General features: G+C 47.5%; 1 protein-coding gene across 6 annotated transcripts in view; it reads left to right on the top strand.

Annotated features, from left to right (window-relative positions):
• The window catches only part of Aff3 (ALF transcription elongation factor 3), a 444,599-nt gene that overhangs the window by 67,114 nt on the left and 359,082 nt on the right, over positions 1-18,403 (top strand). For 5 of the 6 annotated variants that reach the window (XM_060369901.1, XM_060369900.1, XM_021636014.2 and 2 more), the window contains one exon: positions 16,249-16,323. The exons of the other annotated variant lie outside the window; for it this stretch is intronic. In XM_060369901.1, coding sequence (XP_060225884.1) covers positions 16,249-16,323 — 75 coding nt within the window. The remainder of the gene's footprint in view (positions 1-16,248; positions 16,324-18,403) is intronic. 6 annotated transcript variants of the gene reach the window in all.

Below are 18,403 nucleotides of genomic sequence, written 5' to 3'. Positions count from 1 at the left end.
GTCTGTCCGTAGAACACCTAATGTATTATCAAAGTTGGCTCTGCAGAGCAGTGAGGGCATATGGTCTTTTCAAGCAGCGGTGCCTCGGTTGGTTGGATTAATCATATGGAGAGAGTTAAGAAGCAGAACCAACTTCAGGCCACAGCTGCAGCTGGCTGTGTACGGTGTGAAGAGGTGGCCAGGTCCGGCTCTGTGAGTTGGCCTGAGCATCAACCGCGCAGAGCACCGATCAGACTGGACAGAAAGTTGCAGAACCTCAGAACTCTCCCTGGGCGCCCTTCTCACCATCCTGCCCATTCCCTCTCTGGAGGTGGCCATTAGCTTCAGTCCCAAGACTGTAAATTGCAGTTACTCGGTACACTTGGTCTGTACGCCGTGGAGATACAATTATACGGCAGGAGTTCTGGCTCCTGCTCTTTTCACTCAGGGTTGTATCTGTACCTTTATTGATATTTTCATGTGTAGCTGTAGTGCTGAGAGATTACAGGGTGAGGCTTAAGGGCATGGGATATCCACATAAATCATTTGGAAATTTTCTGCGTGGGAGATTCATTGTGTCTCTTCCTTACCCCACTTATCTGTTTAATAATTTATTTTTGTCAGTGTGCTGATGGATATTTGTTTTATGCTGTAGGTGATAATCTGGCACCACGTCAGTCTTGTTCAGGATTCGGCCGTTCCCTAGCTTCAGCCATTGGAAGATGCTTCAGCTGGCTTCTTTTTCCCTTTAATATATACTGCTTACTGTGTAGCAGTGTTGTTCTTGCTTTTTGCACAGCGAGGTGTCTCAGGCACATTTATTTTTTATTTTATTTTATTTTTTACCCTAGTCTTAAAATTTGCTAATTCTCCAAGTAGCCCCGGTGGTGTGTAGCCAGACACAGTGCCACATTGTTGATAATTCCCTTATCTGGGAGGTAGAGGCAGGGCCATCAGCAGCCAGGAGGTCAGACCATCTTCAGCTCCATACTGACTTCTAGGCCAGCCTACAGTTTCCAAAACTCTGCATCCAAAAAAAGGAAAAAAAGGCAAAATAAGGTCTGAGGATGGATAAATACTTTCTGTGGAAGCAGAAGGACGCACGCTCAGATCTCCAGTACCCACATACAGAGCTGGAAATGGCTGCACGCATCCCCGTAATCCTTGTGCTGGGGGAAGGGGCAGCATGGAGACCCAGGATTGCTGGGGCACACTGGCCTGCCAGTCTACAGTCCAGCTGCGTAAGTGATCTCCAGGTTACGGGAGACACCTGTCAAGAGGATGATGATGATGGATGATGGAGCGGGACGTTGTGCCATGGCACTTGTGCATGTGTGTGTGTGTGTGTATCTTGTGCATGCACACATTCATAGATATCAAGCTTGCGGTGCCAGGTGTTCAGGAGTAATCGGTGGACACAGAAGGGTTCCGTGTGTGTGTGTGTGTGTGTGTGTGTGTGTGTGTACGTTTTGATACTTTTTTTGAGGAGTAGAGGGGAGAACAGATGGAGGGTATGAGGTTGGGTGGATAGGATCTAGGAGAAGTTCAGAGGGGAAGGAATGTGACACAATATCGTATGAAAAAGAATCTCGGAACTATACCGTATGAAGAAACATTTTAAAAGACCAATAAATAAAAACAATAAAAAAAAAGACCAACCAAATAAATAAAAATACTGTGGTTGGGACGTTTGGGAAGATGCTTTGATCTGGTACCACCAAGGATATGCACTCCTGAGTGTCTTTGACAGATGATTAACTGATAAGGAGAGGCCTTTCTACCCCACGGATGGGTTCCCACGCTGAGTGAAAAGGCTGGAGCAAGGAAGCTAACTGAACACCAGCATGTGTCTTTCTCTGCCGCCTGAGATACAAGGTGAGCCCATTCACGCTCTGAACGAACACTGTGCTCGCACCACAGCGGACTAGATCCTTTCAAACCGTGAGCCAAAATAAACATCTTTCTTCCTGAAATTTCTTCTGTCAGGCCTTATGTCACAGCAACAGGATGCACATGCAAGCACTGTGCGGTGCTTCTAGACCCGTTCGTTAGACTGTGCAGGAATATGTGTAATAAATCACTTATTTTTGACAATGTACTTAGAAAAGAATACTTATTTTCTGTTTTTGGTAGTACTCTGTTGTTTCATTACTCAAATTGCTCTGGCTTTAATTCTCCTCACACATATCAAACTTATTTCTATGTACAGCGCCTCTCTGTATAGATCATGTGAAGTTTCCCAGCTTGCTTCTGCTTAGGTGTTCTGAATTGCTCCGTTCAGTATCTGGAAGTACCTGCTGCTCTTTTGGCCCCATCTGTAGGTTTCTCATTTGTACATGGCAGTCACATTTATTAGACAGGTGCTCATCTCCTGCTCCCCCAGCCCTTCTGACTTGTGTCTTTCTGTCCCATTAAATTTGTCTGTTTTAGGTACCATGTATGTGTACAATCATCTAGTCTGTTTGTGGCTGGCTAGTTGGCTCTGTCTCGGGTCAGGCCTATGGTCCCGTGCGCCTGTGGGGACCATTCTGCCGACGCACCACAGGCTGTTGGCTGGGTCATGTTGCGTGCCCGTGGGTGTACATCTCTCTAAGACCCGTGCCGGTGCTTTTGGATCTGTAAACCAGAGATGAATTGTTAGGAAACAGCATAATCCTGTTTTAATGTTTTGGAGACGTAGTAGCTTGGCCTCTTTCCACGGCAGTGGCAGTTCACGAGTTCCAGCTTTTCTACACCATCTCAGTCAACATTGTCTGTGTGACACAGATGTTAAGTAGTCTTCTGGAGCAGACCTTTCAACAAAAATATTTTTATTTATTTTTTTTCAAGACAGGGTTTCTCTGTGTAGCTGTGGCTGTCCTGGACTTGCTATTGTAGACCAGGCTGGCCACAAACTCACAGAGATCCTTCTGCTGATGCCTCCCCAAATGCTGGGATTACAGGTGTGTGCCACCACACACAGCTTAAACAAAAATTTTATGCTGTTTTTGGGATGTACTGCCCTAGTAATCATTCAGTGATGCAATTAATAGTTTTAAGCTCTGAGTGGTAGAAGGTAGACATCAAACGTGTAAAAATACACACCTCCTTAGATCATGTGAGAATAGTTGAGATGATGATTAAGAAAACTGTCTAGATGCTGTGCCAGTGATGGTTCGCTGCTAGGAAAAGGCTTTAGAGATAGTTTTGCACAGTGGACAGACTCTTACGCTAGGTTTCAAAAATTCTAGATTTGGGAAGCTTGTCCTAAACAAATCATTTAGAATTTAATTCCTTGGGGCATCATATTTTTACTGTGTAAAATGGGTTTAATAACTTCCAGCACAGTTCTGTTTGGTAAATCATTTCAAAGCATGTCAGTGTTCTGTAAACAATGAGTTGCAAAACTAGCACAGCATTCTTATCGTGGTTACTTGTTAGATATACTACAGCAGAAAATTTTATTTACCAAAGGCAATTAAATGGGGCCGGATGTGGTAGTGCACGCTTTTTTCCCCCATTTTTTTTTTATTAGTGGCTCATCTTAATGAATGTTAGGAGCAGTGCATATCCAACGTGAAGAATTCAGAGGAAACGGCCACCGAAAACAGTCAATAAGGTTCTTAGCCTGTGTGGCTCAGGAGTAACCATTAGTAACGTCCTTTTAGATTCTCCTCTGTTTCGGGTGTGCATGGCTCTACACCGTACGCACTCATCACAAATGAACCACTGCATAGCTTGAACATAACTGTAAACACCGTTCATTTCTTCCCCCGAATCATGCATTTCCTGTGTCGCTGACGTACAAGAGCTTTTTTTTTTTTTTTTAATGGCTCTGGAAATAATGGTTTAATTGCCTTCTGATTGATGTACACTGTATATTTCTGGTTCCTTCTTTCAGATGTTATCTCCTAATGAAAACGCATGGACATAAATCTATATGCTCCTGGCAGTTTACTGTGTTTGTGTGGAGGGAGATTTTTTAGGGCTAAAGGTTCTTCTTTAAGGTTCTAGAAATACACGTTGTGGCTTATGAAATTGTCTTTGGGAGGTTTGTTCTGATGTCTCCCTTCAGCAGTGTGGGGATGTGGTGTCACCTGGTGCCTAACACTCCTGAACTGTAGAAAACCTTCTCCAGTAAGGGAGGGAAACACGGTTTTACCTTCAGAAGGCGCGTTTCTCTGATGATCCATGAAATTCTGTAGCCGTCGGCATTTATCCATCCTTCAAGAATTCAGAGCATTTATAATTTATGTAGGTAGGAAATAGCATGTTGCAGTTTTAGAATTACAAATATTTTCATAGTGAAAGAACAAGAGGCTGTTAATCTTAACCTTTCATACTTAAGAAAATGCAATGTGCTCAATATTAATGCAGAGTAATGTTGCATTATTGATGGCTTGCTTGGTATGTAAGATTTGTGGACACTAGTCAGTGACAACTGCCCAAAGCAGAAATATTTGAAGAAAGGAAGCAAAACTGTAATTTTAAGAATAATTTCTTTTGCTCTAAAATTAGAGCTTATTACTCGTTGACCTGAAAAGAAATTGGAATTATCCATTTTAAAATGGCAAACAAGGTTTGACTAACTGAAAGAGAAAGAATTAACAGAGGCTGGAAAGTCCTGATGGAATTATAACGCTAGGAAGGATCTGGAAGGAGAGAGGCTGAGCGGGGAGCGGGCCACACCAGCGGAGCCGCCAGAAGCCTCTGCCCCTCGGCCTCACGCATCAGGAGGCTGGCGCCTACACACGGGTGGGTAGCCTCAGTTTTCTCTTTTCTCTCAGAAATAAGTTGAGTTCATGAAGAAAGGCCCAGAACTGCTATCAGCAGATCTGCTGCCATGTGATACCTTTGGGAAAAATGTAGATTATTTCTCAGAAACCCACAATTTGTTGGAGTAGATGCAGCTTGACACTGTTATGATAAAAATAGCATATTTTTTTCTCAAAAGAAAAAAAAAACCCAACCTGCATGTGTTAGTGCAGATTACAGATGTCTTTGAACATTACAGCATGTGTTTTGGAGTCAAAGTCTGAAGGTTACATCTGCAGAGAGAAGGGTTGGTTATCCTAAATAGGCTTGGCCTATAAACACGGATTCTGGTCTTGTGTTGTGTGTAGACATAATTACCTTAATTTTTTATTGAACCTGTGGGTAGTTCAGAAGTCAGAGAGCAGATGAAAACTCACATAGTCGTTGGCACTTTAGAAACAGACTTGGCAATAGGAAAGTAGTAAGTGTTTACACAGCCTCTGAGAGGAGAGCGCTGCCTCTCCTTTCAGTCCTCCATGTTTCTTTTTCTTCTTAGAGCTCATGTCATCCCTGTTCTTCCACAACTGCTTTTTCCTCACTTACCGTGCATTTCGCATATTGCCATGTCTACACATTTAGATCCCTTCCACACACGGCTACGTAGCTTTCCACTCTGTATAGCACTGTCATGTCTTAACCAGCCCCTGAGAGTGAACAATTAACTGGTTTTAAGTTTGCTTTTGTTTTGCCATTGATCTGTAACACAGAAGTGAAATCCTCCATGTTGGTGGCATGCTTTTCTCAGTAGAGTATCATATCAAGGTTTGCATTTAATGGCGGGCTACCCAGAGGCCTGTCTTCATGGTGGGTGTCCTGGTCACCCCGTATCCAGCAGTAGTAGCATCACGCTTTGACAACGTGCTTTGATGTTGTCACATACCTCCCTTCACTACCTCATTTGCTCCCGAGTCGCCGCTCGCTGTGTGGATTAGTTTTACAGAGGGGCTTCTGGCCTGTCTGCTCTTTGGTGGTGACTGGGTGTCCTCGTTCCAGGCCCAGTGCTGAGTTCTTTGAAAATGAGTCATGACCTTGGCAGTTGTGGGGCCAGTGATAAGAAGGGTTCTAGCACAGTGGGACTCTTTTCTTTCTCTTTCCTCTTCTTTGCTTCCAAGTCATTTGCTTCTTACTCAAGAAATCTTCAGCTCTGACAGTTTTTCTCCTGCCTGAGGACCCTTTATCCAAAGTGCTTGGGAGTGAGAGTGTTTGGAGTTCCAGTTGTTAATTCAGAAGTATTTCTGCATGCAATAAGGAAATATTCTGGGACTAGGACCAAGCGTGACTTGGAATTTATTTGTTTCAGGCATGTCTTCTTGTACACATAGCCAGAAAGTAGTTTTATACAATACTCTCAATATGTCTGTGTTTTGACTGTGACCAACTATGAGGACCATGCTTGTGGCCTGTTGTTGGCTCACAAAACATTTTCGGATTTTAGAATGTTCTAGAGTATGAATTTTCAGGTATGCTTCCCACTAGGAAATAATCTTTTGTTAACATGTTCAGACTTTTAATTTAAAAGGAACAACATGGCACTTCTATGGTCTTTGTGTTAGTTGTCACAGCCAGACTAGAGGAAGACTTCTGAGAACCCGGAAATCTGAGAGACCAGGATAGAAGCAAACAGAATGGGTGTTCTCCTGCTGAATCAGCAGAGGACTGAGATGTGCTGACCACACAGAGAGCAAAGACAGGAGAGAAGAGAGAGGTGAGAGGCCTCCTCCCTGACTCTGCCCGCCTCGCCTGCTTTAGATTGCCCAACTCTTGCTGAGAATATAGTGTTTTTGAGGCAGAGAGCCTTCTTTGTAGGTTTTCCTCATTAGTAAATTTATCCTAATATCACAGAGCTGTTTCTATTTACTGCCCACCAGCTTACAACCACTTTGTTGTGTTTGGTTGTGTGTGGGGCGCACAGAGAGGCGGAGGGAAGGCTAGAGGAAGACAGTGGGAGGAACAAGGAGCAAGTAGAGAGAGCTCAAGTCCTCCTGGCAGAACTGTGATAACTACCGCCATGCAGGGGTACCCCGTTTTAGATACTGTGGCTAACATTCTGGGGATCAAACACAGTCTTTTTATGATAGATCACACGTCTCCTGGGAATTGGGTGTGTGTGAGTGAGGCATCAGCCATGAGGAGACCTTGCTTTACTGCCACTGTGGAACATGGATATTTAGAATTAATCATCTCTACTGTCGGCAGCAAAGAGTGAATTACAGAGCCACAGAGTTCAAATGATTCATACTCCTTCATGCTCTCCTCTAAGTCGGGCTCAGCTGATGGCAGAGCTCTCACATAGGAAGCCAGAGAAATGTCCTCCACGGTGCTCGTGTGGAGGCTGTGGCACAGACAGTTTTTCATGTGTAGCTGGCACTGTGTATGTTGGAAGTGTTATGCAATTTCTGAATTACAAGTACAATATTTTAGAGCGTACGTTGTTTTTAGTATTCAAAATTGCCATGGAATAAAAAAAAATCCGTATTGTAATGATTTTGTGCTTTGGGAAATGATTATTATTATTATTGATGGAAGGTCTCTATCTCAAACTGATTATAAAAATGTTTATGGCATAAGGATTTTATTTCACTTTTGTATTTATATGATCACTTATTAAAATGTTTCCTAAACGGTGGCAAGTGCTGTGTAACAGGTTTGCAGAGAGGGATAAACACAGTAGCATGTATAAAGTTCCTTTCCAAACTCTTAGCACCGGGCAGTTGCCCAGAATCACTTGTAATATGATTCTCCGTGTCTGCTAACTTCCAGAATCATAAAGAGCATTTAGGACTCAGCATCCGGATGGATTTTAGTTGCATTTGTTGGAGGTGTGTTATGCCTGTGCCTGACATTTGGAAGAGGAAGGCGATAGAAGGAAATGTCTCTTTGCCATGTAACTTTACGGTTTTTGCAAGCAGTTTTCTGTGTCCACTTTGTGCCAAGGACTCTATGGGCACTAAGGACATGGTTTCATGCATGGGTCACCATAGATTGGCTTCTGAGGGAGCTCAGAGCATTTCTAATGGGGGTTCTGCAAGAGAACAGGAGCTGTGAAGCTGCAGATTTCTTTGTAGAATACAGGAGGCCTTTATGTATGCTGGGATGCATTCGGGCATCTTCCTGAGGAAAAGTGTTGCTCGAGGGGGGAGAGGTTTCGGCCTAGGATGAGGTGAGTGGGTGGAGAGCAGAGGTGTTCAAGGTGCTCAGGCTGGGAGAGAGGCTACGGCCTGGAGACCAGGCTATCTCGGGCCGAGGCTGAGTGAACTGTGGGTCAGGGTCAACGCTCAGTCTCAGGGCAGGGCAGTGGCCTGGCCGCTCTGCCACTGAAGACATACCGCTAAGGCTTTAGTGCTGGGTTAGTCGGACCTGCCTTAATTAAACGCAGTGCAGGAGGCAGCTGCATGTACATAACGGGAAGTTCTATTTAGCTTACAGTTCTGTGTGTTCCAGTCCATAGTGGAGCAGTGGCCTCAGTGTGGTCCCTGGAGAGGGAGGTGTTCCATGGTAGGAGGAGGAGCACGAATCCTACATCCTGAAGCAGCAGAGGAAAGAGGCCCTTGATGCTTCCTCTTAAGGGTGTGCCATCAGCGGCCAAAAATCCCCTCTTTCCAAAGTACCTCCGCCTCCCAGCAGCACCGCCTGGAGACCACGTCCTTAACGTGCTGGATCTAAGGGGAACACTCTTGTTAAGTTACAGTTAAACCACAGTAGACATGAAGAAATGCTTGACTGGCAGGAAGAAAAGCTAGGAGGCCTATTAGGAAGCCTCCAGGGGTCTTGGGGGGAACAAGGCTGGTTGTGGGTAGAGAGGCACCAGTGGAGGAGAGAGCTGACCAGGCTGAGCAGCGTTTGGCCTAGGGAGACCAGCTGCCATGGCGGCCAGTGGTGGCATGTGGAACGGTGGACTGCAGGTGAGCTCCGGTGTCTGGAGATTTGATAGCCACAGACAGAGGCAGCAGGTCCAGACAGGGTGGCAAGCTTTGCGTGGGCATGGGCATGGATGTGGGCATGGGCATGGATGTGGGCATGGATGTGGATGTGGGCGTGAACATGGGCATGGACATGGGCGTGTACAGCCAGCATGCTCAGGGGGAATGATTGCCTTAGAAGGCTGTGTGGGTAGTTGGGTAATTGAATCCAGGTGGGTCCTGGGCCTTACATGGCATCCATGTGAAGATGGCGCCCGAAAACGAGCAATGGTTGACGTTGGTGAGACTGTCTTGGGGAAGAGAGACTTTGAACCCTGGGTACACAAGGGAAGAAGGGGGCCCAGGAGCTCTTAGTACCTCAGGTTCAGGGAAGGACACCCTGCCAAGGCAGGGCTAGCGGTCGGGGGCTGGGAAGTGAGGATGCCCATGGTGGTCCTCCCTGCGGGGAGAATTCCAAGCTGGTGGTGAGCAGCCGAAGCAGACATCGTGGACCTGAGACCAGGCGCTGGGGAGCACCAGCAAGTATAGAGAGCTCCCCCACACCCCGCGCCACTGCCCCAAACTGGCTGACAGGGAAGGAAGGGCAACACAAGAGGAACAGCAGGACCTTCTCCTTCCTGAAGATTGGCATCTAGAGTGACTGAGTGTGTTTCTTAAAACACCTGAAAAACCCAGAACAAACAGGGGGAAATGGTGCTGAGTCAGAGCTCAGGTGAGCATTCAGCAAGGAGGAAAGCAGAGGCCGGTGCTGGGGGAGGTTGCAAGACAGAAAGTAGGACAGAAATCTGTCCAGTCTGCTGGTCGCTCTGTGACAAGGGTCTGAGCCTCTAGCTTTGTGAGAATTACAGCGTCATCTCTCAGGGGGTGTCACATGCTCTCTGTCAGGGCCTGAGAATGTTAAAGTTTGTTGTTGTTGTTGTTGTTGTTTTGTTTTATTTTTAACCTCACTCGTCCTCATCCCATTGATCTAAGGCATCCAGTTAAGCTGATAAACTGCCGAGCCTTTCCCCCATTCCTAGAACAGCAATTATTGTATTAGTTTCTAGCCGTGCTATCTACATGGAAGAGACCCTAGTTATTGTCCTGTATTATCAGAAGGCATCTGGGCCCACCTGTATCCTTTTTGGAGTCAGCTCTGCTTGGCTGCATCCCAGCCGTCAGTTAGTTCTGCACCTGACAGGTAAATTAATTCAGGGCAGCAACTAGAAGCCGCCTGAAATTGCTCATCCCTTTGCAGAAAGCCCCTTCCAGCCAGTTGCTGCAAATCTCCACGGTGGTTCCAGGCAGACATGGTGAGGACAGGTTGGATTCGGAAGAGCACGGGCCACACCTGAAAGGGCTTACACTCGGGCCGCCCAGCTCTGTGCCCAGGCTCCTGCTCTACTTGAAATATCAGCTTGACCGTCTTAACACCCTCAACCCTGAGGCTCATGACCCAGAGTGGCCAGGACGGTTTATGGGTAGAAAAGCATCCTGGTTACAGCACAGAGGTGCTGTAAGTCACGACATGCCTGTAAACAGCTCCTAAAGTTCCTAGAAGCCGGGATTGTGAAACACGCTGCCCAGTGAAGATGAAATTTAACTGAGCATTTGCTAGAGGAGAACATGATTTATTGGCTCCAGCACGTACCTTTGCTGAGAGGAAGCAGCCTCCTCCACCCACCTCAGCTTGGGCACCTGTGATTGATAGCAGCCCCACTCTGCTGCCAGGGAGGGAACTCTTGGAAATAGCATAGTAGGGGCTTTGCAGGCCAGCCTCATTTGGCTAAGTTACTGCTTTTGTGGGGCTCTCTGCGTCTTTATATTCTACCCAGGAGAAGATGGTAAATCAGGGTAATTGCTTCATCTCAAGGCACTTTTATACTGTGAAGGAAAAGGATCCTGTTAAGAAACTCAAATGAACCTCTGCTAGTTAGGCTCCATGGAAAGCCTCTTTGAAAGCTGCTTGTCATCCGTCCTGGCAGTTTATTTATCATGGAACAATTCCATTAGCGCCTGATGCTTGTTTCGTGGCACAGAGGCTTAGGCTCCCTCAGGAAAAACATTTAACCCTTGGAAATGCAAAGCTGTCATTTATCTGTCATCTGTCTCCCTCTCTCAGAACCCACTGGAGGATATTTACGAGAGAGATTTGAAAGTCTTCACTTCCAGGGACATAGAAATGGAGTTTGAACCTGGAAAATGATCAGCAGAAACCTGGTACTGTGGGTGCCATTCCAGGTTGCCGCAGCAGTTCTGCTTGTTAGACAGAGCTCTGTTGCGGGACGATGTAATAGCCAAGGAACTCCATGTGCAGAATCCCACCTTAAGGATGAGGTAAAATAGGGAGGTGGATCATCATCCTGAAATCTGGAGTCGTTCAGGGACTGGATATTCGATCCTTGCTATTTTTTCACTTGAATTGAGTATGGCAGGTTTTGGTGGTGGTGGTGTTGATTTTGTGTGTGTGTGTGTGACTACAGAATTTTTAAAGTTGTATCAACCAAGGGGGGTTAGCAAATCTTCAAAGAATGAACCGAAATAGTCACTATTTGAAAGTTAATACCCCTCAGCCTGGCATTTACTAACAGAGGGTGGGGTACCATTTGTCAAAGCTTGTCAGGGGCTGTCCCTGGGGAGGCAGTGCAGCGGAGTCTAGGAATCCCACGTCGGTGCCAGACTGCCTGGCTTGTACGTGGAGAGCTGCTGGCCGCCCGAGGGACAGGGCAAGTGAGTTAACCTCAAGCGCCTGCTTTTCTCCATCGAGGATAATGGCTGATGAGGCTTTCAAGATTATTAAGTGAAATAATTCATGTGAAGCCCACTTGGAATAGCTGTTGCTATTGGAAAAGTTATAACAAGTCAGACAGGTCTGGGAAAATGGCAGAGCTCACCCCCAAATTTACTTGGGGGTGTTTGTGGGTGCTTTGTCTAGTTGTGGTACAGTTCTCTCAGGACGGTATAGAGGTGGTTCGGGTTTGCAGTGCCTTCAGCTTCACTGCTTTCCTGCAAGAGCAGCTGGAGGTCCGTAACTGCTCCGGGAGGAGTCCATGAGACTCAGGACAGTAAGATGTAGATAATCTTGTGGAAAAGGGGGTGCGCTTGCCCGCTGATGCTGGCAAGGTAAGCAGAGCAAGCATGGGGCTGAGACGGTTTGGCCAGGACAGGCAAGCAGAGATGGAACAGTGCTCTTGGGGGACTGAAGAGATGGTCAGGTGTGTCACAGAATGGCTCTGCCTCCTCAGCAGGCACGCGGCTGCTGCCGCCATCACCTCCCATCACACTCCCCTACGACGGTCAGGGTCGTTGCCGTCACCACCCTTGCCACCATCCTCTCACTCCCTCTGACCATGGCCATCCCTCATTGCTGCCGCCACCACCACCATCACCTCCACCCCTCACCACCACTTCCACCATCATCACCACCCCTCACCACGTCCACCATCTTCTCCACCACTGGCCTCAGCTGAATCACACACCGATGACACCCTGCTCTATTGCAGTTTCATGATTGGGCTGACAGTTCCAAGTTATGGTCTTTGTTTGTGGGAAAGCCAACACAGGAGCTCAAGACACTAGTCATGTGAGAGCTCCAGTCAGAGCACAGAGAGAATGCATGCCCCCTTGCTTGCCTGTCAGCTTTCTCTGCTCGGATGCTGCCCAGGACCCAGCTTCTTCTCAGGTGACTCTGGTGGTGCCAGGGTTAACCAGTGGGCTCTCCTGTGACCGTCAGCGCCCCTCAGCACCCTCACCAGAGTCGCCTTACTGCTCCCTCCACCTTCACTGGAGCCTTACCACCCCCCATTGGCTCAACCCACCACCCTAAGGGCTGCAGCTCGGAGGCTTTGTCTTTCTGCCAAACAGGCGCCCCGTCCCATCTCTGAACTGCCTCTGTCACCCAGTAAACCCCGAGGCCTTTCTGTCCACCAAGTCTTCAGACCGAGGGGCTTCACACGGAACATTTCCACAGTCTTGCTTTATTGTCTTTTGAGACCGGATTACACAGATCTTTTATTGTTTACTTTATAAATAACAAAAGATGGTGATTAGTTTGACTCATTAAATGTAGAACAATTGTTATACGTTTGGAGTGTTTGATTAGAGTCCTTCAATTATACACAGTGTCACATGCCAGCTGGGAGCTGCTGAGTCTCTGAGGCATGGCGCAGTCTTCCCTTTCCTCACCCGTTGCCTTTCTTCCCTGTTCGCCCTCTCTGTGTCCGTGTGCCCACCAGCATGCTGGCCAAGTACTCAGAAGCTTCTGAAAATGGTTGCTGTGGTGGGCGGCTCAGCCATCTTTGGTGGAGAGTGCCCCTATGTTTTTACTCTCTGCTTCTGGGGAGGGACCAGGCAGACATACTCTGAGGGAGGAAGTACTCACAGCAGGCTGGCAGTGGGCAGACAAAGGGCATGACGTCCTGAACGCAGAGCTCTAGCTAAGGAAGCTGGGTCGCCTGCCCAGGACACAGGTCACCTGCCCAGACTCTCCAAAGCCTCTCAGCTGTGGGCTGTGAACCACTCGGTGGTTCTGGTGCTCCTTCTGCCAGCCCAGCGCAGAGCTTATCTGCATACCTGGTGCCCACGTTGCTTGTGAGGGACCGCCTTCTCTGTTCTCTCCTCATTCTGTGAGGAGAGATCGGTCATAGCCCCCGTGCCTGGGATGGAGGAGCTGGTTTTGGACTAGGCCGTCTTTCTGCTTTTTTGAAAGGTAGCCTTCAAAGGCACAGTTAACAGACGAACACTCTCATCTCTGCTCTTCCCTAGTCCTTGCCATGATGTGGAGAGGGCATGAGGAAATTCCCAGCATCCCCCATGCTGGAAGCCTGGTCTCTGGTGTGGTTGTATTGAGGGGCTGGAACTTTTGAAAAGGTGGGTGTCTAGTCAAGGTGTTCTCTATTAGACCTTAGACTCTGTCTAGGTCCAGGAGTGAGGTGCTGCTAAAGCGAGTGTGGGTGGGGAAGCCTTTGGCTTTCTCTCTTGTGTGCACCCCTGCGGATGCCATCTGCTGTGCCAAACTGTAGCCAGAAGGCCATCACTGCTTATTAAATAGATGGGACCACCCGGCCTTGGACTTGCAGCCTCCCAAAGTAAATGAAGCTTACTTCTTTATAAGGTACATTGCCTCGGGTATTTTGCTATAACAACAGAAAATGATGACTGTTGATCCCCTAATCCGAAGACATACCAGAAGTTAGGACGATTTTCTTATAAAGAGCAAAACATGATTCCAGTCAAGGGCTGGAGTTGGCTTCATGCACCCTTCGCTGCCAGCCTCCTCCGCGGGGAATGACAGTCTGTTCGGAATGAGCACTCTGATGTGGGTGGGCTGCACACGGTTGAGTTCGTCAGGGTAGGGGGCAGCTCTTCCTGGCCAGCGGAATCTCCTGGGTCAAGTACTGGCCTTGCTGGTGGGGTTGGCTGTGCTCATTAGAACCCTTTCTTCCAGGGAGGGCAGTGTGGGAAAGCCTGCAGCAGGCTGATGAATCGCAGCACTCGATGGCGTTGGCGACGCCATCAGCCTTAGTTGGCACTGTTCACAGTGTGTAATTTTATTATTTCTCTGGGCTTCCGTTCCTAGGTTGTGGGGTAACGATCCTTTGTGTGTGTGGTGGGGAGGGGGTAGAAAAAGGCAGTCATTTCTGTTGTTCAGAAACTGTAAAAACTGAGATAAATACTTTTCTTCATTTTCTGGTATGGGAAGTAGCTTCTCTCTGTTTTTTCTGCTCTGTTTTTGTCCTTGCTGCCCGTTCATCCCCAGCTTATGGATGTGGTTTGGTTTGTGGGCCGCTTCTCCTCTCTCAGGAGAGATGAATAAAGTACTTTGGACTTTGCCGTTTCTCTTGTGTGATGCCCTTTTGAAAGCATCTAGGATGATCTAACTGTAACCATCCTAAACTCCTAACTTTATTCTGTTTTATTTGTTTGAGGCAGGTCTCACATCCTCTTGGCCCTGTCTTCCAAGAATGAGGTTATGGACGTGGGTGACCATGATAGAGAGGCCTTGATTCTGAAAAGCCAACCTAGTAATGATGTCAGCCACCCCTATCTTTGTCTAACCAACACTGTAAGGACACTTGGTGGCCGTACGGATGGCTGTTGGGGTGTTTGTTTTCTCTCAGCAAAGGGAGACGTCATGTTACTTAGATTCCTGTCGTTGCCTTGCGGTTAAGGACAGATCAGTTCTGGAAACCATCTTGTTTGGATGTCTCCTCTTATTTGTGTTCCATAACTAGCTTCAGCTTGTACCATAACTAGCTGCAAGAGAAATAAAAATCAAGTAAATGAAGAATAATCAGAAATATTTTTTATTCTATTTTCTACCTGCTTTAAAAAAAAACCTAAAAATAAATCTTCCACAAGGAGTTGATTTGAAAGATTTCCTTTTTCTGGGATTGTTATGCATTTGTAATAAATAATAAGTAACATTATGGCAGTTGACTGCCACACTTCTGTGCAAAATAAATAAATGCATTTGGTGATATACATTTGAGGAATATGGTTCTTGTAATTTCTATGGAAATAAGGAAAAACCTAACAGTTGATAGAGACTTTACCATCTGTTCACATGGAAGAAACAGCATGGCATTTACCGAGCTTAGCAGGTACAGCAGCCTGCGGGAATGAAGATTACCTAAAGCCAGCCCTGCATCCCCAGGAAGCTGACCCTGCTTTCCATCTGCAGGGGAAAGGCTCCGTTGCTGCTAAGCAAATGGCACAGCCTTCACATTACTCCAGGAGCAAGGGAGTGAGGGGTGAGGGTACTGTGCTGGTTCTTCCTGTGGGCAGTGCAGAGGAGGACTGGCCCAGCAGCTTCTGTCTGTGTGAGCAAAAGCACTGAGCATTGGTGTCGAGGTCCCACCTTTCTCTTAGAGTGGCATTTGCTGTGAGCAGGTAATACCGCAGCTCCTCAGTCCTGACGGAAGACTTGGGGTGGGGGGCATACCTTTGGAAAAGCATCTGCTCAGTGGAGGCTACAGAGTTGCCCGTGAGGCAGAGAGGCTGAAGAGAGGATGTGGAGGAAGCAGGGCCTGCCTGGCTTCCTCTGATGGCGTGTATGCATTGTGTAGTCTTTGCAGTGGCCCTGTGAACGGACGGCAGGGACATTTCTTCTGTCTGGAGGGTGTTCGATCCTTACTGCCCAAAGCCATAGTCTAGTCATGCAGGTGGAAGCCCACAGGAAACTTTTATCCGCCCATGGGCTATGTTTTGAAGTTTTATGTCTTCAGACCCAAGGAGGCTGGGAAAGAGGGGTTCATTTAAACAGGAACAGCCTCGCCCTCAACATTAGCTTTCGGAAATTCTGACCTGACTCCTTTTCCAAAGCTCTGGAAACACACTGGGTGTGAACCCCACTGATCTGACTGTGGTGACCCATGTTGCAGAATAAACTATGTTTTTCCCTCTACCCTTAACCCTGCCCTTTTTTTTTTTCCCACCTCCCATCTGGAGTCTTGTGTCCTTGCTCATTGCCCCTAAGGCCTTTGTGGGAAATGCCGGCAAACCTGTCCAAATGAGATACTAAATGCAGGCTTGTGAGGTTTAAAGCGTTTTCTTGTGGTGTTTGTATTTCTTACAGGGGTGAAGACATCTTAAGCCAGAGGACTGATTCTCTAGTTCTGGAATTTCAGTCATCAGCCAGCAGATGCAGGAGGTATAATTTGGGGGGGGACCTCCTCAGAAGCCTGCCTGCTCATCGTGCATAAGGCCACTCCATTCATCACCCCAGTCCCGTGTGTGGTTGGCTTGGCCTGGCTGCGGGTGGCCTGCATGGCATGTGTGGAGGTCTCTGTTGGAAGGCTGGCACCCTCGGTACTGGAGGGGAAGCACAAGTGCATGCGATGCGAGGACCCCTCTTTCCTCCACATGCTGGGAGTAGTTCTTCTAAAAGCTAGAGGCTGATAACGCAGAGTCCTCCTGCTGTTGGAAGCCCACTTCATGCCTCTGTCTCATCCATCATGTGTCCTCCGTCCCGTGACGTGTGAAAACCATGGAGTGTTTGCAGAAGCCGGGGCTCTGCAGGACAAGCGCCCACCAGCAGCATAGGGCAGTCAGGGCCTCTTCCTTGGATCTGGAGGCTGGTTCTGTGAATGAGCATGTAGGGTGTCCCCACTCCCTGTCACCTCAGCTTTGCTCAGAGACTGTGATGTTGGAAGGATGAGCCTCCCTGTTGGTAGATTTTTTTTTTTTTTTTAGCCTAAGAACACTGGTTAGGCTCCCAGACCTAATAACTTTGGGTAATGTACTAAGGATGAATTAAAATGCTAATGGCCTCCTTGCTCTGTATATTTTAGCATTCCCTAATTTTAAATTTAAATTAAATGCCTCAGGGGCAGGAGCAGCCTTGCCAGAAGTGTGTGTATAGAGTTGCTGCACAGACAGTGACTTTAAAGATCTGTCCTGGCCGCACGGGCTGAACAGGGATGAGGAGTACTTTGTAATCATTGTGGGGTTTGTGCCTCCCATGGCCACATGACACAAATTCTAAAGGGAGCTATTTGACGAATTACTGTTTTCACAAAGTTGTTTTGAACCCACAGATCCTTTGATTTGTAACCACATTTTAATATCATTACCCTGGACTTGGTCTTGGCTTAGCGAGCGTTGCACCCTCTCGTTTTGACCTCACTCACCGCACTGCCCTGAGACATCCCTACCTCAGGACGAACACACAGAGGGGTGAAGAAGAGCTCGAGGGGCTTTTTGTCAACTCCTCTCTGGGTCCAGGAGAACTTTAGTTAATAGGTAGCTGTCTTGGCTCTAGCTCAGCCCTCTGCTCCCTAGACCAAGCAGACATGCTAAACAAAATGGCGACTAGATTGCTGTCATTGTTTGCTTCTGCTAGGAAAGGAGGGCAGGGCCAGTTCTTCGGATGGGTAGCTGTGTGTCTACCCCGGGCCAGTGGTCCCAGAAGACCAGGGCTTTTCCTCTCAGCACTGAGAGAGTCACTTTTTTATCACTGGTTGAATTAGCCTTTTTATTTTTGTCTTATGAGGGGAATGGCACGCTCCATTTTTTCCTTCACACTTCTGGTTGTTTGGCGTCTGGTTTTTGGGTGAAAAGATAATAATTTTCTTCAACCAGAAGGCTGAGTTCCTGATGCCATTGATGTAATTCAGTCTCCATCCTTTCTTTCCCTTTGCTGCCTGCTCCCCTTCCTCCTGTCACATTTTTTTATGGTTAGGAGGAGTGATGGTGTCAAATATATCAGAAGGAGGAATTGATTCACTAGTCATCTGACGACTTGACTGATTAACAGAGATCAGGAGGAGGCTCATAACTGTGAAACCCACTGCAGCATGGAGTTTTAACAGCTCTTTGGGGAGCTAGTTAATGATGGAATCTACAGAAACACAGACATACCACACACACAAAGAGATCCCAACCAGGAGCAATCCTATATAACACTCAGAGGCACTGTCACTTGAGGAAGTAGGCTCATAATTTCTATTTACACAACGAGGTAATTACCGAGGGCTCGAGCCGGGGGGGGGGGGGGGGCCCTCTCCCGCGGTCTCTGTCGGAGTTGCTTACACAGTTTCTCCCTCACACCTCAGGCAGGGGTCTGGTTCTGGTTGGAACTTGTCCTGAGGATTTTCCCTCCGGAGGAGTGACTGTCAGAAATGGGACTCAGTTGGCCTGGCTTTAGTCCCATCCCTGTTTTTGTCCTTGCCGTTTGTCTGTCTAAGCAGGTGTCTGCCTTCAGATGTACCCTACTTTGGGCGTGGCCTTTT

The sequence above is a fragment of the Meriones unguiculatus genome, chromosome 16 (genome assembly GCF_030254825.1).
Source record: "Meriones unguiculatus strain TT.TT164.6M chromosome 16, Bangor_MerUng_6.1, whole genome shotgun sequence".
Lineage (NCBI taxonomy): Eukaryota > Metazoa > Chordata > Mammalia > Rodentia > Muridae > Meriones > Meriones unguiculatus.
The sequence above is the reverse complement of the archived record's forward strand: the minus strand, read 5'-3'. Positions and strand labels throughout refer to the sequence as shown.